Source organism: Echeneis naucrates, chromosome 4 (genome assembly GCF_900963305.1).
Source record: "Echeneis naucrates chromosome 4, fEcheNa1.1, whole genome shotgun sequence".
NCBI classification, from domain to species: Eukaryota; Metazoa; Chordata; class Actinopteri; order Carangiformes; family Echeneidae; genus Echeneis; species Echeneis naucrates.
The window spans coordinates 401,736-423,704 of NC_042514.1; the positions used below are offsets into that span (position 1 = coordinate 401,736).

General features: G+C 44.2%; 4 protein-coding genes across 7 annotated transcripts in view; all 4 read left to right on the forward strand.

Moving 5' to 3' along the window:
- The first annotated feature begins 194 nt into the window (after window positions 1-194).
- ccdc124 (coiled-coil domain containing 124) lies at window positions 195-3,254 on the forward strand. The gene is made up of 5 exons (XM_029499707.1): window positions 195-268; window positions 951-1,128; window positions 2,004-2,193; window positions 2,284-2,389; window positions 2,775-3,254. The coding sequence occupies exons 2-5, from the start codon at window positions 970-972 to the stop codon at window positions 2,977-2,979; spliced, it is 660 nt and encodes a 219-aa protein (XP_029355567.1). The 5' UTR covers window positions 195-268; window positions 951-969; the 3' UTR covers window positions 2,980-3,254.
- Window positions 3,255-5,473: 2,219 nt separating this feature from the next.
- Window positions 5,474-10,179, forward strand: kcnn1b (potassium intermediate/small conductance calcium-activated channel, subfamily N, member 1b). 2 transcript variants are annotated; one of them, XM_029499704.1, is made up of 11 exons: window positions 5,474-5,824; window positions 6,011-6,517; window positions 6,602-6,997; window positions 7,095-7,190; window positions 7,428-7,846; window positions 7,932-7,973; window positions 8,017-8,158; window positions 8,469-8,579; window positions 8,677-8,804; window positions 8,926-8,995; window positions 9,629-10,179. In XM_029499704.1, exons 1-11 carry the CDS (start codon window positions 5,489-5,491, stop codon window positions 9,896-9,898), a joined length of 2,517 nt encoding a protein of 838 aa, XP_029355564.1. In that variant the 5' UTR covers window positions 5,474-5,488; the 3' UTR covers window positions 9,899-10,179. The 2 variants fall into 2 exon arrangements, with proteins under 2 accessions (XP_029355564.1, XP_029355563.1); XM_029499703.1 differs by lacking the exon at window positions 7,932-7,973 and having other exon boundaries at window positions 5,474-6,517.
- Window positions 10,180-10,810: 631 nt separating this feature from the next.
- On the forward strand, window positions 10,811-19,688 carry uhrf1 (ubiquitin-like with PHD and ring finger domains 1). Of its 2 annotated transcripts, none has more exons than XM_029500066.1 (17): window positions 10,811-10,921; window positions 12,385-12,547; window positions 12,704-12,970; window positions 13,611-13,765; window positions 14,732-14,947; window positions 15,099-15,214; window positions 15,403-15,589; window positions 15,825-15,948; window positions 16,139-16,246; window positions 16,349-16,453; window positions 16,648-16,754; window positions 16,870-17,032; window positions 17,177-17,314; window positions 17,522-17,627; window positions 17,757-17,902; window positions 18,375-18,473; window positions 18,869-19,015. In XM_029500066.1, exons 2-17 carry the CDS (start codon window positions 12,395-12,397, stop codon window positions 19,013-19,015), a joined length of 2,337 nt encoding a protein of 778 aa, XP_029355926.1. In that variant the 5' UTR covers window positions 10,811-10,921; window positions 12,385-12,394. The 2 variants fall into 2 exon arrangements, with proteins under 2 accessions (XP_029355926.1, XP_029355927.1); XM_029500067.1 differs by lacking the exon at window positions 10,811-10,921 and adding an exon at window positions 19,391-19,688 and having other exon boundaries at window positions 12,395-12,547; window positions 18,869-19,062.
- Window positions 19,689-20,833: 1,145 nt separating this feature from the next.
- The window catches only part of kdm4b (lysine (K)-specific demethylase 4B), a 28,182-nt gene continuing 27,046 nt past the window's right edge, over window positions 20,834-21,969 (forward strand). For both annotated transcript variants that reach the window (XM_029499928.1, XM_029499930.1), the window contains exon 1: window positions 20,834-20,945. The gene's annotated coding sequence lies outside the window, so the exon portion shown is untranslated. The remainder of the gene's footprint in view (window positions 20,946-21,969) is intronic.

The following is a 21,969-nucleotide window of genomic DNA, read 5'->3' on the forward strand; positions in this document are numbered from 1 at the left end:
CTTTATTTGACCTGTGAAAACAAAAACATGATGTGATTTAATTCGTGTTCCCTGACATTTACATACAGGTGTGATATTTATCCTTTAAATGTGATTTCTGTGATTTTAAAGATTTGTTTCCAGTTTATCTTCATCCTGCGGGTTAAACTGGAGTCTGGGTAACCATAGGAGACTCTACGTCATCAGTGTGCGCGCTCAGAGAAGAGGTGGCGGATGCCTCTTCGGAGCGACTGTCGGCCAGTCTCGACCTGTTTCTCCTCTCAAACTGGTGAGAAACCGCGTTTATTCTTCGACATGTCATCGTGCGGAGGTCGTTAACACATTAGTTCGAGCTCCTTGTCGGTAAAAACGGAGAATCTCGGTCGTTGACAAAGAAACCGGGTTTGTTTATCAGGCTACACTGACATGCTAATGCTAACTAGCAACGCTGCTGTTTTTGTATTTTCGGAGAAATCGTGTTTAGTTCCGTTAAACTCCTCTATGGGCTCAGTTTTATTGAACCTTGGGTTTTTTTCAAACCACAGCTTGTTCATTCAATAAGTATTGTCTCAAAGAGCTTCATCACATGTAACAAAGTAGTTATAGAAACTGGTCTGATGTGAACACATGATGTAAGGATAGGTTTTAAAGATTTCCACCGAAAATAAAACTAATTCTCTCAATAACACATTCACAGATTTGGTTTATCTGCTGGATGAATAAATATAAATCAGAACTTCTTCAGGTTTTCTGTTTACCTATGTTCTAAAGTAATTTAGTTACTGTCATACTCATACGTTTCGGATTCTGCCATTACAGAAGAAAGAAATTACAAAATGACCAAAGTATCTGCAGATGATTTATCTGAGTAATGAATAACTCTGTTGTTTTAGCTCAGACTGATTATGATGATGGTCAGTATTGGTGTTGACTCACTGTTCAGCCTCACTCCTGTCTCCTGCCTGTCTTAGCTGAATAGCAGCTGTTGGGATGCCAAAAAAGTTCCAGGGTGAGAACTCCAAGGCGGCCACAGCCAGAGCCCGCAAGGCCGAGGCCAAGGCGGTGGCAGACGCCCGCAAGAAGCAGGAGGAAGAGGACGCTCTGTGGCAGGAAACGGACAAACACGTACTGAAAAAAGAGCAGAGGAAGGTGAGCTGTGTCTCCAGACAGATGCTTTCGCTTTTACCTGTGCTGCACGTCCCAAAGAATACTCGTTTTATTTGACTGTGGCATTTTTCATTTTGTTTCCTTGGATACTGATGTGTCTTTAATTTATTATTTATCAGGCTGACAGACTTTGGATACAGATTACAGATACACACAAATTACCCAACAGAACAAAATCAAGACTCGAAAAAGAAGAAATGGCTTGACCTTCATCTTCAACTATGGAATATATTTATAAGAATATATTTACGCTTGAATATTTTTCTTTTTTCAGTTGATCAATTACATAAAGCTGGATAAAAGTAGAAGAGCAAGACAGACTACTTTGGGGATATAACTATTATTTGAATGTCCAATTTTTAAGCATGTAGTATAAGTGTAATGTACTGTAACTATCTGATGTTATGCTGTTATGTTATTGTGATTATTCTCTGTGATGTTGGGTGGAGATAGGAAAAGCTATTGCAGACATTGTTGTATAGATCATATCCAAACTGTGTCTAAAGAGACCTGTACATTCACAGATTGCTGCTAGTGCCGGGTTGTCTTTTTCACGTCAATCAACCAATCAATTACATTTTATTTGTATGGCACTTTTCATACATAAAAGCAACACAAAGTACCTCACAGAGGCTAAAAACAACAAGGAAAAAAAACTTCAACCCTTCCACCCCCACATAATTAAAGGGAGAACAATGGAGCCGTTTGTGTATGTTTAACCTCCTGTTTTAGTGCATTCAGCTATTCTGAAGATCCATCAGGTCTCTTTCGTTGTTTGTCTCTAAGTGTTTGACTTGTGAGAAATTAAATGTGTGTAAAGTTATGGTCTGATAACCTCATGAGACCAATTTCTTCAGGATGACAAGGAAAAGAAGAGACTGGAACTTCTGGAGAGGAAAAAGGAAAATCAGCGACTCCTGGATGAGGAAAATGCCAGACTGAAAGGAAAAGCCCAAAAAGAAGCTCAGAGCGGAAAAGTGACACGAGCCCAGATCGAGGAGACGCTTCAGAGCGAGCAGCAACAGCAGGAGGAGCTTAAACTGAAAGGTGAAGCTCAGGTTGAAGTGATTCAGGGCTCCATACTGAGAGTAAAGTTTCTTTCTCCTTTGACATGTTTGAAATGACCTAATTCCACAGAAAAGAGCCACTTGGAGACTCCGCTGGAGGAGAACGTGAACAGAATTATTCCAGAGGAAGGAACAGTAGAAGCTAGGACAATAGAAGATGCCATCGCTGTGTTGAGGTGCAAGTCCTTCATCTCTCGTCCACTTTTACCAACATCATTTATCCGTTAGGTCAATCTGACCACCTGAAAATTATCAGAACTGTTAGCCAAGGATGTGTTTTAGGTACTTCCTGATTCTGTGTTGGTTGTCAGGATCATCTTAAATAGCCAAAACAAATGTGTATTAAATATTGGTTCTGCTAGGTTTTCTACAGGAAAAAAATACAGTGACTTGTGACAAAATGTGTACAGACAATGAAAACATGGAATCGTGCTTGTTTACATTTTCCCTGTAAAATGAAGAAAAGTCAAGATGTTAATCATAGAATGGAGGAAAACAGGAGCGGCACATGAAACAGTGAATGTTAACAACTTTCCTTCGTCTTGTCTTCCTGTTTCCCAGCACGGGGCCCGAGGATCTGGAGCGCCACCCGGAGCGGAGGATGAAAGCTGCCTTTCTGGCCTACGAGGAGGCCAATATGCCCCGCCTAAAAAAGGAGAACCCCAACATGAGGATGTCTCAGCTGAAGCAGCAGCTGAAGAAGGAGTGGATGAAGGCTCCAGAAAACCCCCTAAACCAACGCTTTGCCAGCTACAACATAAAGTGAACACACTCACTGCCCCCCCCCCCCACAAACACCATTTGAAAACTGTGCACATCGGAGGCTGCGATAGGATAATTCAAGTTCATTTAAAAATGTTTCCTGCTCAGAAACCTCCATCACCAGAGGACGTTGTTGCCCCCCTCCTCCGAGTAACATCACAGCTGATCCTCATGTCTGTGCATGTTGCCTCCGAATAGGCCTCCAATAAATTAAATTGCATTTTTTCTAGCACTGCTGGGGAGGTGAAGAATCATATGTTTTGCGAGAGTAACTTATTAAAGTTCACAGCTCGATCATCAACACTTGTTGCTGTTAAATTCACCACTTATCCTCAGCGATGACGGGGTTGGAGGGTTGGGGGGAGTCAACTGTGGTTGTCGCATCAATTATCTGCTGGCTGTCCTGGTAGATAATTCACAATTAACACAGAAATGACTAAGTTTATGTTAATTTAGTTCATGACTGTCAGTTTGGTTTTACAGTGAGTTTCCCTCATCATCATCATCATCATCATCACAGAAAGATTTGATCAGCAGGGCTAGGAGCAGCAGATGTGAAGTGCGACTTGCTTGGTTGAGTTAATCAGCTACGTCGAGATGATCCAAAATGAGCAGGTTACTCTTCAGGGGAGTCTGATCTGAGGCGGCGTCGACAGCAGGACTCCTGAAGGTAAAAGGATTCTTCCCCTCGAGTGTTCTGAGGAGACGTTTGGTCTCGGGTCTCTTCAGGGTTCTGGAGAATCTGGCATTTCATTTCTTCACATTTTGTCTGAATTGGGGGGAAAGGAAAAGAAAGTCAGCAGCTTCTCTTGAGTACCTTTACCGTCACATTAAAATGTTGTACATTAAAGTCCTGACCCTCATCAGCTAATCCAAACAACCACGTTCTTCACTGATGCAACTTTGGTCCATTTTAGAACAACAGATCATGTCCTACTTTGTGCAAAAATGTGTCGCAACACTGCAGTTTACTGCGGCAACAACAACCTGAAGCTTCCTGAAATCTTTCCTGATGGTTTGGCCTGTTGCTTCGGTCGGTCACAAAGGTTTTCTCCAGCATGGTCACACTGATGATGGACGGATACAGCAGAGAGATGTGGACATATGGATTCACACCACATGCACAAGAAGTGCAAAGAACTTACAGGTTTCAGGTTCAGGAGAACAAAAAAATCTTGAAATAGTTTGCTGTTTTTGAAAAGAGCTGGAGTTGAGCTGGTTTAGTTTGAGCTCTTCCTCATGAGCAGGGGAGAAGCACCTGAGGAGGATCTGGGCTTCCTGTGCTGGTGCTCAGATGTTGGATGGATCAGATGAGGCCTTGTTCTCTCTGTCAGGCTTAAATAGGACAGCTTTGTGCGGCCGACTCTTGTGGCGGAGCAGATAAGAGACTCTGTGAAGACCTTTGAAATACTGAGCTTTAATGACGAGTTCATCTGACCTTTTATTTGACGTTCTGCATTGAAAGCAGCCAATTCCTTTTCTTTTCCCTAGCAACCAATCACCCCCTGTCACAGGGGCTTCTTTGAGCTTCTATGTGTGATGTTCCGCCTTAACACCGGTCTGATGTTGCAGGTTTTTGTCTCTCTGTATCCTAACCTGTCGCTCCCTCCCACTCCCTGTCAATTTGCATGGCAACCCTTTAGCAGGCCAGCAGCTGCTGCCCTTTTCTTTCTTCATGTTGAATCCTAATCATTACTTTCAAAGGAGAGCGTCTCCAAAGCTCCTTTATGAAGAGCTGCACTGGGAGGCCGGCCGGTGTCCGACTCCCACTCAGCCTCAGCTCGCCGTCTCTGTGACCTGAAGTTTGGAGGAAACAACACATGGGAGAAGAAGAAGGTAAGGACATTTAAAGGCATCTCAAAACAAGAGAAAAACAACAGTTTATTTGGAAAATGGTTAAAGTGAAGAGAAAATTATTCAGGGAGACATGAACATTTGGTCTCATCTGAGTCACAACTGGAAAAGGACAAAAAGCGTTTCTTACAAAATTATAATTTTTTGGTTTCAATGTTTTAATGATGAGAACTTTTTAATCATGTTTTTTCTGTTAATATCTTATTTTTAAGAAATCTAACGGCATCATTCTGAGATCATTCCGTTTTAAACACTTCGAAGACTTTAAAACAAAACAGTTGATGGGATGTAGAACTGATGTGTGATCTTATGATTTCCATCCTCAGTTGAGAAACATCAGTGGGGGGGGGGGGGGGGGGGGTCACATCTGCTGTTGACAGAATATTTCACATTCAGAATCAGCTGAACACACCATTTGTCTTGAATACATTTTCAGCGAATATGGTGAATCATCTATTCAACCATCCTGCCACCTGCTGATCATTTTCAACTTTTCTCCTCCGTCTCACTTTCAGGATGAAAGAAAGAAAATTAATAAAATACTGACGCAGAAAAATCTTGCTTTGTTGTTGAGTTAAATTTTGTCACAAAGAGACAAAAGACTCAGGGTGTTGATGTCTCATGTCTTCTCTCTGTGCAGGACATCTCTAAGTGCTGCCATGAGGTTGATTCTGGTCAAACCAACCAATGCAACGCACCGACTTGACTCAACTGGCGAAGTCTTCCATGGCAGGGACCGTGAGCATTGTTCCTCAGGAGGTCCATCCCCTCAAACGAAGCCCCCTGAGGGGATGCATGACTGTTTCTCTGGAGCCTCAATGGAAACATCTTTGTCCCCACAGGAGCCAAGTCTTTGCTGCGTTTCGTCCTCGCCCCTCAGAAGGTCCAACGGAATCAGTCCCCCGAAAGTTTCAGCCCAGATGTCTCCTCTGAAAGCTCCAAACCTGACGTTATCACCACTGAGTCAGCAGGACTGGCTGCTGCTCTGTGGCCCGGTGAGTGATGTTGGAGATCCAGCCTCAGCAGAAGGAGCAGGGACCAGTGTAGGACGTCCAAACAGGGACAGATGTGGTTGTACTTGCCCTAATGCTCAGCAGCACTCAGAAGCTTCTACTTTTCAACCACAGTCTCAACCCAGCAGAAGAAGCCTCACTTCTCCTCACTCCCAATCCTTCTTTCAGACTAAAGGTCAGACCTCCAGCCAGGTTTTACTGAAGCAGACGAACCAACCGGGTCCTCTAAGACCAGCAGCAAATCCCCCGCCAGAAGGTCGCAGGGAGCCGTGTGATCATTTTAAAGTGGATGACCGCAGCCAGACAGCTCTTCCAAACCTGTTCAACATCCCACTGGACTCCGTGGACTGTGCTGACACCCAGCCAGGTCGCCCAGCACCTCAGCCGGGCTTCAGCACAGACCTCAACTGGAGGGAGCTGTTTGGTCGAGAGCCGCTCTTAGTTCAGCAGCGTAAGAAGCAGGAACCTCCCGACTCCATCGCTGGAGATCAGACCTGTGAGGCATCTGGGGATCCCTCAGCTGGACCCAAGTGCCACCACCTCCAGTACAACCCTCTGATGAGCAGCACTCCACGAGCGAGGCGGACGTCCACACCTGCCTTCTCCATCAGCCAGTACAGTTCACTGGAGAACCAGGATTTAGTCCAGGAAAGAACTGGACACCAACCAACTCTGGTACAGATCAGTTTTTCAACTGGCTCTGGCTCTTTAAAGTCCTGGTTCTCTCAATTTACTGATTATGTTTTCTCTGACTTACAGACAGACTCTCAGCAGCTGATTGGATCCAAGCTGTCCCTCCCCAAACAGAACCCCCTCCCATCTGAAACAAGTGGGACAGTCAACGGGGACGCCGTTCGGACACTGAGCAGAGACTCAGACCAACAGCCTCTTCAGCTTCTTCACAGCTCCATCCTGGAGGACGCCTTCTCCAAAGTCCTCAGAGACGAGCCTAGTAAGGCCAACAGTGACCAGCTGACCAGGGAGGACGCCCCGCCACCTCAGAAGAAGACCAAGGACTTCAGTTACCGGCTTGGACAAAGACGATTTCTCTTTGGGAAGCGCAAACAGCTGAGCGACTACGCTTTGGTCTGTGGGATGTTTGGAATTGTTGTCATGGTGATCGAGACGGAGCTCTCCAGAGGATTTTACCACAAGGTAGGCCTCAGCAGGTAAAGGGTTCGGGTCAGCTTGGCTACAGACTCACAGTGGAGGACTGAGTGGTGTCTTGTGTTTTTCTGTCCTCTGTCTGCAGGACTCTCTGTCTTCATACGTCCTGAAGGGCCTGATCAGCCTGTCCACTGCTCTGCTTCTGGGACTCATTGTCATGTACCATGCCAGAGAAATCCAGGTATGAAACCAAAGGACCTTTTTATCTGCTGAACTTCGTTGTTGGAGCTCATTCAATCAGAACACGTTGACTGAGTGACCAGTCCTTTGGGAACAGGTGCAGTATGGGAATATTAGTGACAGGCAAAGGTCTTCTAACTGAACTATTGTCCTGGGGACACCAGTACAAACATTTTATTGGTGTTGAAGGTTATTAAATAACGAACAACGTTAAATCTTCTGTGCTCTTCTTCTGCAGCTCTTCATGGTGGACAACGGAGCAGATGATTGGAGGATCGCGATGACCTGTGAGCGGATCCTCTTCGTTGTGTTGGAGCTTCTGGTCTGTGCCATCCATCCGGTCCCAGGTCAGTACATGTTCACCTGGACGGCCCGCCTGGCCTTCAGCTACACAGCATCGGTTGCAGACGCTGACGTGGATATCATCCTGTCCGTCCCCATGTTCCTGCGCCTCTACCTGATTGGCCGGGTCATGCTGCTGCACAGCAAACTGTTCACAGATGCTTCATCCCGCAGCATTGGGGCGCTCAACAAAATCAGCTTTGACACTCGCTTTGTGATGAAGACTCTAATGACCATCTGTCCTGGGACAGTCCTGCTGGTCTTCAGCGTGTCCTGCTGGATCATTGCAGCCTGGACTGTGCGGGTGTGTGAGAGGTAACAACAACTTCTGAGCTTCTCCCCCTTGATCTTTTAATAACCACATGAATTATTTCAGGATCACCTTTATTCATTTGGAAAGGAGAACCAGGGCCCGTCTCGAGGGAAAACATCGTCCCAGGTCGTCTCTTTCTGTCTGACTACAGCCACATGTTCTGTCTTTACAGGTATCACGATGCACAGGAAGTAACCAGCACCTTCCTTGGAGCAATGTGGCTGATCTCCATCACCTTCCTGTCCATTGGCTACGGAGACATGGTCCCTCACACCTACTGTGGGAAAGGTGTCTGTCTGTTAACAGGAATTATGGTATGACTCTGGATAACGCACAACCAGATGAACCAGACATCATGTTTGGGTTCATTGGTGGTCTGAGTGTTGATCTCTGTCTCTGTGATGGAATGGAGACCTGTCCAGGATTGGCTCCAGAACCCCCCGTGACCTGGTAACAGATCAGATGTAGAAGATGGATGGATGAATGAATGAATGAATGAATGAAAAAGGTCAGGCAGCTGAAGAATCAAACTGTGTTCTTAAGAAACTAGTTTTATAAGAATGCCATTAAATAGCAGTTTGAAGCTGCTCTTCTTCACCACAGTAACACCGGCCTTCTCCTCAGGGGGCTGGATGCACAGCTTTAGTTGTTGCTGTTGTTGCAAGGAAGTCAGAACTCACCAGAGCTGAGAAGCATGTCCATAACTTCATGATGGATACACAACTCTACAAAAAGGTCCCTTTGCAATCAGATACACACTGTGTGCATGTTATCTATATTGGGTGGAAGAAAAGCACTGGCGTTACTGACTGTAAATGCTCTGTCATCCTAGGTTAAAAACACAGCTGCAAATGTGTTGCGGGAGACGTGGCTCATCTACAAAAACACCAAGCTGGTCAAAAAGATTGATCGTGCCAGAGTTCGCCACCATCAGCGTAAATTCCTGCAGGCCATCCACCAGTAGGTGTAAACACGTCGGTGTTAATGTAACATTGTTGTAGTAAAAGGTGTTACAGACTTTTTCTTCTTTATCTGTTATCAACACAACCTGCATGTATTTATCTCTGTGTGGGATTTTCAGACTGCGAAGGGTAAAAATGGAGCAAAGGAAGCTGACTGACCAGGCTAATACAGTTGCTGACCTCGCCAAGGTCTGTGACACATTTCACAAAATGTTGAGTTTGATTTCCACCTAGTTGGCTAGTTATTCATAATCATCTATTAAAGTAATAATAAAGATAAGGAATTTCTCAACATGTCAGAATATTTCCTAAAATGAAACTAAAATACAGTTTTCTAACACAGAATTGTTGCAGCTTTGAAAAGTGCTTGTTCAAACTCGTTGAGCAGGAGTGATGTCATCAGTGCATCATGGCGTTGAGGCATGAAACCTTCACTTTTTAGATTAAATTGTGGAAAAAAAAAACTGTTTTTCCCACAATATTCTGTCTTTGAGATGTGCCTGTTCTGCATCAGGCCACGTCCCCCTCACTGAGCTGACTGACCCCTGATGACCTCAATGTGGTGTGGTTGCATTGCGGGCTCAAATCAAATCAGGCTTTATTGTCATTTTCTGTTACCACAGCGTAGTACAGACAAAAAGAAACTGTGTTTCTCTACGGGATTGCTATCCAATATTGAAAAAGACAGCAATAAATAATTATGAATGCTAAACACAATATGCTAGGAAAGATAGAATAAGAAAAAATAAATAAATGCAGGAGCACATATACATCCCTGAAGCTCATCCCAGTTGTGTGAATTGTCTTCCGTCCTGGTTTCAGACTCAGAACATGATGTATGATCTGGTGTTGGAACTGCAGCATCGTAGCGAAGAGCTGGACCGGAGGATCGTGGCTCTGGAAGAGAAACTGGACTCCCTCCTCCTCAGTGTGCAGTCACTGCCCGTTGTGCTTTCTCAAGCAATAACAAAGATACAAAAGGACTTCCTGGATGACTTGGCTTGTCGTGTCCACTTCCTGTCCTCCTCCCTGAGCTCCGAGTGCTGTCCGGTCCCAGCCAGGCAGCTGTGTCCGGAGACACCTTACTGCTGATAGGCCTCGCTCACCAGCTTCACTCTTGGTCTGCAGCCTTCTTTGATCAGGGCGGATATTCTCAGCATGCACTCTTCTTTTTACTAACGCAGTCATACAGTTACACACATTCTCCCCTGAGACTCACTGCCGCTTCAGTGAAAGAGGAAGTGTTTCAGTCAGAGGACTGCAGAGGGAGAAAACCATGTTCGGGCAGGGTTCTTTACTACTGTAGTATTCAATTCAGAAAAGATGACACTGTTTTCTGCTCTCATTATGTGAAAAGCATCACTTCAATAAAGGTCAAGTAGCTCAACAACCTGAGGTTTTTACTGCAAACTGATCAGATATGAGGGTTTGGCCCTAAAGACTTTCTGTGGCCTTTATAATAATATTAACAATAATACATTAAATCACCGGTTTATTTCTTGTTATTGTTTGAGGTTTAACTTCAATGTGTTCTGTTGTATTTATCAGAAATGTCTGATGGGTTTATGTTTGATTGTCTGAAAACTTCTGAACAACAGGAAGTTTGAATCAACTGTTGACAGGAATTGTAATCCAGCAGCTGTGTGTGCTGCACAGTGCGTTGTGTTGGACAGTGTGCTGAGTGTTTCAGTCTGATGGAGTCAGGCGGAGGCCTGGTCCCTGGTCCCAGAGCAGCTCCACCTGGACCACCCGGACCTCCTTCGGAATCCATCGGCCTCCTGGATGAGGGGCTTCATGGCGCCGCGGAATCTCGCGATAAGCATCGAAAGGCGAACTACACCCACGAGAAGATCGTTTCGCGCGCTGAGACTTAGTGCCAGCCCCCTTTAAGATCGACGGCTCTTCGGCCCAATCAGGCGGAAGCGGTCGGACTCGACCAGCCAATGGGAAGCCGGCGTTTGTGGAGCGGGCGGGCTGTGGAAGTGTTGAAGAGAAGTCATTGATGAGTGTGTGAGCAGACGGAGTCGCACCAACCGCCGAGAACTCCTGATTCTGGAAAACTGCGTGAAATTCCACAAAAGTCCCTTTTTTATTCTCAGACGGACGAACAAACAGGTGAAACAGCTTTTCCTCTCATTCTGTTCACTTTTAAACGGCCGCTCATTGATTTCTCCACCCGGCAGCTAGCTTGCTCCGGTTAGCTAACTTGACAAAGTCCTGCCTCGTTTCTGTCGGTCCACTCCACCGAGTTCGGTCCGAGGACGGAGGACCGGGGACGGGCACCGAGGACCGACCCGGACGGTTGGGGTCCTCCTCCGTGGAGTCCGGTCTCCTATCGGTGACACTTCAGCTGAAACAAGAAGTTGTAACGTGGCTTTCGTTGATGAACTTGACTACAGCGAGCTGTTGTGTTGTGTTGTTTATCTGTGCAGCTTCTGCACAGCGTGTAACACACGGGGCCATTTCTACTACACTTGGTCCCGGTTGTGTACTGATAAACATCAGGAACCGCCACAACACCAAACTGTCTGCTCATTTCCTTGTTTTTTTGTTTTTGTTTTCGTGTATTGTTTGTGATGAATTGTGTGTTTTTTGTTTGTTTTTTTTTAACTTTATTTTCTAAAATGAGATGCCCGGTGTGTGTGAGGTACAGAGTCTCAGGTGAGGGGAAGTTGTGTGTTTTGTCGGTTCCTTCGGAACGAACCGGAGCTCAGCTGGGAGCCTCGGATGGCTCCATCCCGGAGCGAAGCCCGACGGTGAGGCTCCTGTACGGTAATAATCGGGTTTTATTGTCGGAGCGTTGGCACATTGTTTGCTGGCGCTCCCTCGCGTCCGGATGTGCTTGGTTTTAAAAGAGCTGGGAGTGGCCTGCAGCTCGGTTTCCCGCACTGTATTTAAATCAGCCCGTTCCCTCCCTTTCTGGTTGTGCTGAAGTGACAGCCCGGAGCTGACAGCAGCTTCTTCAGCCTGCTGCTCACCCAGACGTCCATTTGAAATGATCTGCAGTTAGAGATCCACACTGTGGCTCTGTAAGGGGGAACAAAACAAACTCCAGCTTCTTGATGGGCCGTTTACCTTCATTTGGACTTATATTTCTGTTAAGTGCACCCAATGACCTTTTGTTTTGACTAATAAACTTGAATTTTGCACTTGACATACTGCACATTACAGTTGTATTAGAAATGCTGTTAATGTCAATGTACTATTTTGAAGACTTGAGAGATTCATTGTATAGATTTAAAAATGTGTATTTAGAGAGCTGGACTCAAATTTAAGTACTCAAATAACTGGCAGATACATTTTGTTTCATGTTGAACTACAATGGAAATGTATGCTATAGCTTTTGAATTAATGCCAGATACTACAAAATTTTTACTTTCCTGACAAACTGAAAACAGAACACAAGTTTGAATCAATTTTCATGGTTGTGTGTAAGCATGGGGTGATATGAAAAGTATTTTTGAGCTCTTGAGGCTATTAACGACCATCCTAATGAGAGAAAATCACCACAATCAACTTATTTTGTCAACTTACTAACTTTGACTATAATAGGACCTGGTTTGGTTTTCGACACACAGGGCAGCTGCAATGTGGATTCAGGTGCGCACGATGGATGGGAAGGAGACCCACCGGGTAGATTCCCTATCCAAACTTACCAAGGTGGATGAGCTACGTCTCAAAATCATGGAAATCTTCAAGGTGGAGCCAGAGAGACAGCGGCTGTTCTACCGTGGGAAGCAGGTGAGATGACGTCTTAAACATTGACGTCTGTAATTGTGTCAAGTTTAAAGCTGAAGATTCATTTTTTTTCAGTTATTTATGCATTTATTTTCAGTTCAGTGATTAATTTGTTCTGATTTTTAAAAAAAGTTTTTTTTTTTTTTTTTTTCCCATCAGATGGAGGATGGCCACACCATATTTGACTACAATGTGGGACTTAATGACATAGTGCAGCTGCTGGTGAGGCAGAAGATGCCCCCTGTTGATGCTGTCAAGGGCAAAGACAAAGAAGCCGAGCTCTCTGACTCTGATTCTGGCTGTGGCTCAACCCAGAGCGAGTCTGACAAGAGCTCTACTCATGGTGAGGCAGAGGGTCAAACCGCTGGCACCTCTGCCCAGACAAACGCACCAGAGCTCATCGATCCAGGATTTGGATTTTACAAGGTGTTTCTCAAACATTTGGGATTAATCTGGGAGTAATATGTTGTGGTTGCAAGTTATTTTTGTTATGGGGGAGGTGGGAACTCAGATATTCCTGTCAGGGGTGGGTGTTGCTCTGCCAGCAGCATGGGTTTAACCTGCCTGATGAGCAGAGAAAGAAAAGAGAATGTGCTGCTCTGTATCAGCATCCAACACACTACTTAGACATGGACATTCAATGAAGTTTATATTGCTGTCAAACAGCTGGTGTCTGGTTTAATGAAAATGTCCAACATATTATCTAAATCTGCAACATCCTCGTACAAGTATTCATGCAGGCTCTGAGTCTGGCTGGCAGGTAAATTACTATATTTTGTGAATTAGACTTGACAGTCTTTCTGCGTTCAACCTGTATTGCTGCCTTACTTAGTTTAATGCATAACTGCTCTGCTGTTTTATGTGCCTGATCCACAAGAATGTTTTATGCAGGAGTTTTGGCATATCTGTCTCTGAATTTGTTTCATTATGTAATTCTACGCTTCTTTATCATGACTGAGATGTTCTGTTGATTACACTTCAACATTAATTTACTGTTGCCTCGATTTGGATGAGGACTGAAAAGATGTCTGAAAATCCCACTAACCTTCTCTTTTTGTGTTTAAAGATTAATGAGTTGGTGGACGCCAGGGACTTGAATATGGGGGCGTGGTTTGAGGCCCAGATCATTAATGTTACGAAGGCGACAAAGATGCCTAAAGAGGAGGCCGCGGAGGCGCAGCCAACAGAGGAAGAGATATTGTACCATGTAAAATATGAAGAGTAAGAATCTTTTTTCTTTTTTTTATGCCAATACCAGCTGGTGTTTGTATGTGTAGATGCTCCTCTGGGATGAGGTGGGTTAAATTAAATTCTTATGAGTTGAAAAACTTGTCACAACTAACCTTTCAGCTATCAGTGTATTGAACTCAGATTGTGACAGACACGACAAAAGTTCACAACTGAACAGAACTGGTTTAGATTTAGTATAAATAGTCTTGGGGGCATGCTGACTTGTGAGCTACGTGAAGTACTGACATTAAATCTTCTCAACAAACTACAAATCGCTCAACCAAAACAAAAGACAAATGTTATCATTACTCCCATAGCTGGTGGGGGCTGAATAATGACTGTGTTGACACTGTGCAGCTCAATAAAGTGCCTCAGTCTTTCAGAGCTGTAGCGTTGGAAGTGAAATTAATGGCAACATTAACTTTATTTAATATTTGACCCACTCTTGGCTGGAGGAGGATTGAGGTTTTACATTTGCATGTGAACACCTGACTGAGGTTATATCAGGAGACTTGAGTTCAGCCAGAAGTTTCTGTAGGAGGAGAACAAACTTTTTCTCAGTTAGATGGGACACAAATTTCTCTTGTAAATAAGTGGGAAAAAGAAATGTAAAATATTTGTAGATATAGCAGTGTGTTAGACCACATTGCAAGTTCCTTCTCCAGCTTGAATTAAAGTAAGCTTGAGAAATTACTTACTGTTATGATGGATCCTCAGTGTGGGACTGATATTATTGAAATCAAATGAGTTCAGGAGTGTGGAGGTTTAACAGTTGCAGCTTTGGGTTTTCTGTGGTCTCCTCCACCCCGTCTGAAAATTGAAGTTTTTACCAGAGTTTTGTTGTTGTTGCTGCTCACCATCAGGCCACGCTCCCTGGCAGCTCAGTGTAGGAAGCACCTGTGGTGATGTGTGGCTTGTCTTTGAAGTACCAACTGATGCAAACCTTTATCGCCACAGCTACCCAGAGAACGGTGTGATTGAGTTGCTGGCCAAGGACGTTCGTCCCCGAGCCCGTACAGTCTACCAGTGGCACCAGCTGGAGCCAGGAATGATTGTTATGGTCAACTACAACCCAGATGACCCCAAAGAGAGAGGCTACTGGTATGACGCAGAGATTCAGAAGAAGAGGGAGACGCGCTCTGTGAGAGAAATCTATGCCAAGATTCTTCTTGGGTAAGGACACGGTTTGTTTGGCTTTGTGCCTGTTTTTTAAAGCTGGGCTTGTGGCACTATTTGGGGTGATTAACCAGACTAATATTTATCTCATGTACTTTTGGTGGCAGATGAACATAATCATCTCAAACTAATTTTTTTTTGCTTGCAGTGATGCTGGTGACTCTCTTAACGACTGCCGGATCATCTTCCTCACTGAGGTCTACAAAATTGAGGAACCCGGCTCTCAGAGTGAAACCCCGGCTGGATCTGAGAGTCCACTAAAAAGTAGGTCTAAGACTTGTTTATTTTTGGATTGTAGATTTAGCAGCAAACTTTTTTTTTTCTTCTTTTTTTTATTTAAATTAAATGAATACTGAAGTCTTTTGATTTTAACTCCTCACTGTACATAAAGTTAATTAGTAAAGATGAAACTGGCCTTCTGCAGTTGAGAAGTGTTTGTCTTTACTTTCCAGGATCAAACGGCCCTGAGTGCAAATACTGTAAGGATGATCCCAAAAAAAACTGCCGCTGGTGTAACTGCCAAATCTGCGGAATCAAACAGGATCCTGACAAACAGCTGTTGTGTGACGAGTGCGACATGGCATTTCACACTTACTGCCTGAACCCCCCGCTCACCTCCATCCCCGAAGATGAAGACTGGTCAGTAAAGGCAAATGATGTCTGACTCCTGTTAATGGAAATCTTGTAATGTTTTCCCTTTTTGTCTCAGACTAAGAAGAGGGTGTCTATAGAACAGAGTGCTTTGTCACATGAATCTGAATTTTCATGAATTTACACATTAAAAGAGTACTGGAAACAAAGCATGTCCTCCTCAAGCTATTTGTTTAATTTTCATAACATGTCAAAAGTTGTCATCTTCACTTTCTTGTTGCAGGTATTGCCCAGGCTGCCGTAATGATGCCAGTGAGGTTGTGTTGGCTGGAGAGAAACTGAAAGAGAGCAAGAAGAAGGCAAAGATGGCTTCAGCCAGCTCCTCCAGTCAGAGGGACTGGGGCAAGGTGGGTGATGGCAGCGCCAGACCGTGCAAACAAAGTGTTTCATCTAAATATGATTTGAATGAATAATTTCAGTTAAATTATATTTTAAGGGAATTTTTAATGAGACTGACTCAGTGCTGTTGTAGAACCACCTACCACATGACACTTACAGTCTTTACATTTATAAAGTGTCTGACTCCTCCCTGTGCAGGGAATGGCCTGTGTTGGTCGAACCAAGCAGTGCACCATTGTCCCGTCCAATCACTATGGCCCAATCCCTGGAGTCCCTGTTGGCTCCCTGTGGAAGTTCAGAGTGCAGGTCAGTCCGTGCGGCCTGTTGAACTCAGTACTTGGTGGTGACACTCTGAATGACTGCAGAGTGCCCCAGTGGCAGACAGTAATGTTCCACCTCTTTTTCTAGGTTAGTGAGTCTGGAGTCCACAGGCCACATGTAGCTGGGATTCATGGCAGGAGCAATGATGGCGCTTACTCTCTGGTCCTGGCTGGAGGTTATGAGGATGATGTGGTACACAATTTTTTTTTTTTATTACAAATATGTCACAAGTAGAGAGGACAACCTTTAATGGGTTGCGGCTTAATGTCAGTTTTCAGAGGGAAATGCCAAGAATAGGCATAAAACCCAGACTTCTCTCTAAGTGCTTACATTCTGTCACCAAACTGACTTTATGGACTTGTTTGTCATGTACTTTTTCATCTTAGGATGATGGTAATGAGTTCACTTACACCGGCTCCGGTGGACGAGATCTGTCTGGAAATAAGAGAACTGCCGAGCAGTCATGTGATCAGACACTTACCCACATGAACCGGTAGGATAAACCTCAGGACTGCCCTCAATCATCAGGATTTCAGAATTTGTCGGGGGGGTTTTTTGTATGTGTGTATATTTGAATGGTTTTGAATTATTTGTTTGGTTCTCTGCAGGGCCCTGGCTCTCAACTGCAACGTCCATGTCAATGAGAAAAATGGAGCCGAGTCCAAGAACTGGAAGGAAGGCAAACCAGTCAGAGTTGTGCGTAGCTGCAAGGGCCGCAAGCACAGTAAATATTGTCCCGAGGAAGGAAACAGATATGACGGAATATACAAGGTGTGGAGGAAGAGTAGACACATCAGAAAATATTCATGCTGAGCAGGGTGGCAGTAATTACTTTCTGAAAACAGGCTTTAAGAGCAATTAATTATCATTATTGGTGATCTATGTGTATTTTTACTTTAAATGTGTGACTTCCAGGTGGCGAAGTACTGGCCAGACAAGGGAAAGTCTGGCTTCCTGGTATGGCGATATCTGCTGAAACGTGATGACGACGAGCCAGCACCATGGACAAGAGACGGCAAGGAGCGCATTAAGAAGCTTGGTCTCACCATGCAGGTACAGATGATGCCAGTTTAATTGTTCTGGCTGTCTCCATGTCAGTCTCTTCTAGCTGATGGACCAACACATGGTGACATTGGTCCTTTATCTATGAAAAACTTCGAAGAATGACTCTTGGCATGTTGTAAATTTTTCTTGGTAAATCTGTGATGTTACATGTGATCTGACTCTTGACTTGCTCTTGCTACTTGGACCTTGTTTCAGTATCCTGCTGGATATCAGAAAGAGAAGGAGAACAAAAATGAAGTGGAGGAGGCAGAAGCAGCAACACCGAGCAAGGCCAAGAGGAAGAGAAAATCTCAGGGCAGCAGTAAGTTCACTATCTGATTGTAGAAGACTCCTTGACTCACACTGGAGCTGTGCACTCATCTTTTATGGCACAGCTGCTTCACCCTAAATTTCTGTACTAAATGGAATATGTGTTTCTTGGTTCTGTCAGACTCCAAGACCTCACCAGCAAAGGCTCCTAAAAAAATCAAGGTTGAGGTATATAAGCTCTCCCTGGAGCAGAAGTCACTCATCAAGAATGATAAGCCAAACAAGAAGCTGTGGGATGAAGCCATGGAGTCACTGTCACTTGGACCGGTGAGGGAAAATCGATTTCAGTCGAGTCAGATTGTAGATTTATTTATTTATTTTTTTTTTCTCACAGACCATTATCAAAGTACTTCACAAACAAAATGATAAAATGGAAGAGCTGAAAACTGAAGAAATTAAAAGAAATGGCCTGTCTCCTGCTAAAGGCCTCACCTGGACTTCTTTTTAGACCAGAGCCCAACATCACACTTGGTTTGAGGCTAAAAGACTCTAGGTCTTCTAGTGTTTAGAAAGACCTGGGTTGGAGGACCTCAGAGCTGGAGTTGTGGTACCTGAGTGAAGTAGCTTTGTAATATATTTCAGGGTTGGGCCATGCGAAACTCAGTAATTGAGAACTAATGTTTTAAACTCTAAGAAAGTGAAGTGCTCAGTAAAACTGTCAAATTTGAAATGGCAGAAGGCTCTGTGTTAGTAACACATTTTAATGTCTTCTCAAATGTTTAATATTTTGTTTCTGCAGAAATTTTTGAATAAGGTTCAAGAAGTTTTCCTCTGCATCTGCTGCCAAGAAGTGGTCTATCAGCCCATCACCACAGAGTGCCAACACAATGTCTGCAGGGTAAGAAACTTACTGGGGTTTAAGAAGGGAAGCAGGAAATGAAAACTAGATGGTGCCATTAAAGGGAATTTTGTCACAGCTCTTCAACAGCAGAGATGTTTCTGGTACATGATTTAACTTTTTAAAGCTGCAGCAGTGCTGGTGTTGGAGATGTTTTCGTAAATGTCATAGTCAGGCAGCCTTTGATCTGATGATGCGTCCTTGCCTTACACCCACCACGGAAACTGTTTTGTTCTGGAGACTGCAGGAAATCACCTACAAGCGAAGGTCACAACGAGATGAATTTCAAAATCAAAGTGTTGAATGCAAGAGAGGGATCTGGTAAAACGGTTGAATTTGAATTAAAGTGCAGATCAGAGCTGCAGGGAACTGACGGTGGTTTTCTTTTACTCCAGGAATGCCTTCAGCGTTCCTTCAGAGCGGAGGTGTACACCTGCCCGGCCTGCAGACACGATCTGGGCAAAAACTACTCCATGACTGTCAACAAATCTCTGCAAGACATTCTAAATCAGTTTTTCCCAGGCTACAGCAATGGGCGATGATCATTGGCTCTGCAGCCTCAGTCCTCAAGGAACCGTGTTTTAAAACTGTAAGGGGAGTTTTCACTAGAGGCAATAAAGAATCAGTTTCTCTTAATATATTTTTATGATTATGAAACTACAATTTTTTTTTTTTTTTTTTTTTTTTTTTTTTTATTTTGTGGACTTCAATGCTACAGTTTTTTACTTTGGAACTTCCATGATGTGTAGTTGCTGATGAATCGACCGTTCTTTTCTAATTACCTGCACCCTTACTCCGTTAATGCCTTTGATTCGCATTCAGTTTTTTTTTTTTTTTTCTTCCATTAACTAATATTAATATTATCCATGAAAACTGTTACTTTGAACTAAAGCCCTGTTTATATCACTCCTAAACAGGATGTTAAGAGGTTACGCCGTTTATCCAGCTCTTTCTGGAGATTCTTGTCCAAGACCTTGTTGAATCTGGATCTACTGTTAATTTGGCTGGTCGTTTTGGTCCAGGTCTATCAAACTGATCAAGCAGTCTGGATTTTATTGCTGTAAGTGTCTCCTGTTTTCTTCTCAGGATTTGTCTGTTTACGAACACTGCTGCTTGATTCGCTATCAGGAAATCAGATACAGCAATCTGCCGAGGTTTTCCTGGCATAAGATGACTGGAACTGCATTAACATGAGTAACTTTTTTTTTTTTTTTTTTTTTTTTTTTTGTGGTGATATTGTTTGAATATAGAACCGTCTGATAAATTGTAGGTGAAACTTAAATACGAGCTCTAACAAAACCACTGGGTTTGTTTCTCTGCTCTTCAGAAAGTGTCACGTTGGAGAAATGGTCATCAAACTGCTTGCTTGCATATTTTCATACAAATTTTACATACATTTACACGAGTTTTTGAAAATTCAACTCTTTATTAAATTCTTGAAGCCAAACACTTGTAGGATTGTATGACCGGGGTTTTTTGTTTTTTTTTTTTTTGGGGGGGGGGGTTTCATGAAGTCCAAAGATGCTAAAGTTTTTGAACAAGAGTGTAATGTAGAGCTCCCATCTATCTCTGTAGACATTGAGCCTGACACTTAAGCCTAAATGAGTCTAGAAACTATACTTGTTTTATTTTGGGGGGGGGGGGGGAGTGTAAAATTTAAATGTGTACCTTTCATCTTGTGTAATCCATTACTGCCCTCTGTGGAAGAGGCTGTTCAGTCAGATTTCAGTCTCCTGTGGTAACTCATCCTACCTGCCTTTAAAACAGAAGTCCCACACACTGCTGCTGAAGTGTGATTGATTCAGCTAAATGATCTGACTGAGCTGTCTGCTCCCTCTGCCGTTGGCTTTGTTTTGTTTTTTTTTTTTTATAATTTTTTTTAATCGTGATGTTTGGTGTTGAGTTTCAGCAGCAGTGTGACAAAGTCCATCCACATGAGTTCTGATGGAGGCAAAGATTTGCATTGAGCAGGAAATGCATATTTTCTATTTTAGTCCGTTGTAGTTTTTGATACGTAGTTTTTAGAAATGCTTGCACACGTTTGGTGCAAAAATGTGTCAATACATTTTCAGTGTTACTCAATAAAAAAAGAAAATGATCTTGTTTTGATTTTTCTGCACACCGCCGAGGTGGGAGCTGAGTGATGGATGTTCTTCACGCAGTTCACCGGACCGTGTGTACGTGTGCGGCGTGCACGGCGCTTAAATACTGCCACCGGGACGCGACTACAACGTAGCGCCTTTTCTCATTGGTCCATTTCTCTGTTCGTAACAGAATGAACCAATCGGGTCGACGAATTTTCCGCCGTGCGTCATAGCGTCTACGTCATCCAACCAATCAGAAGGCGGAGGTGGGCGTGACCTCGACCAGCCTCGGCTAGCTAAGGCTCGAAGAAAACCGATCCGGTCAGATTTCAGAAAACGGAACCGAACTGACGGAAAAACGGGGAAAAACGACCGTCCGAAGCAGGAGGTAAGACCGGCCGACCGGGATCCAGCTCCTTTCCCCGCCCAGTCCGTGCCCTCTTATCTGGGGTGTTTGCCTTCAGTCGTCGCGGTGTTTTGTTTTTTTTTTTTTTGTTGTTTTTTTTCTTGCTAACTGCAGATATGGAAGTAGCTAGCTAGCCGTTAGCTCAGCAGCTAGCCGAAGAACCGGACGGAGAACAGCTGTGTTTAAAGGGGGCTGAAGGCTGCTGCTGCGGGGCGTCAATGCAGCTCAGGCTGGTGCATCAAACTACCCCGGGACTGCACCGTCTTTTCCCCCAGCTGCAGGTTTTAGTCCGCTGTCATCCTCAATGAAATGCTATCAGTTGCTGTGCAGAGCAGCCGTGCCACCCCCCCCCCCCAGCAGCAGCCTCTCCAACCCGCTCTTCTGACGCCGAGCTGCGTCCTTTTCCTTCGGACTCCGCCGTCAGGGTCAGTCGGGAGGTGTAAGGCCACCATCCTCTGGAGCTGGCCGTAGAGCCGGGTGAGTCTGTGGCCCAGATGGAGTTAAATGGCCTGTAGGCCCCTTTTTGTTGTGGTAACACAGCTGGGGGTCATGTGGCCTCCCGTTCAGGTTCCAGGTCAGTCCCTGTCAGAGATAGAAGTTGTCTTCCTAAGAGTCAGATTAGGTCACCGTGTAGATGCAGACAGATGTTAGCTACCTGTGGGATTTATTTGCATGTTTAATATAACGAGTGATGGCTCAGCTCTGTGTTTTCATCGAGCTGCCTGTTTTGGGTTTGATGCAAATGACCTTTCGGTTTCCCTCTGGTAGAAATGTAGAGAAAGTTGAAACCTCAAACTGACAGCAGATGATGTGATGCTGTCTGTTCTTACACAGACTGTCCAAACCACGTGTCACTGTTGTCGTGCTGGAAAATCAGACTCCGATAAATCAGCATATTCTCGGTGTCCATCCCTTTTTGTTAAATGTGTTCAACCCCCTGGGGCTGATTGTTTTAATCTCAGGACAGCTGGTGAGTTCGGCCTGCTTCCTGTGTTTACCTTCTGCT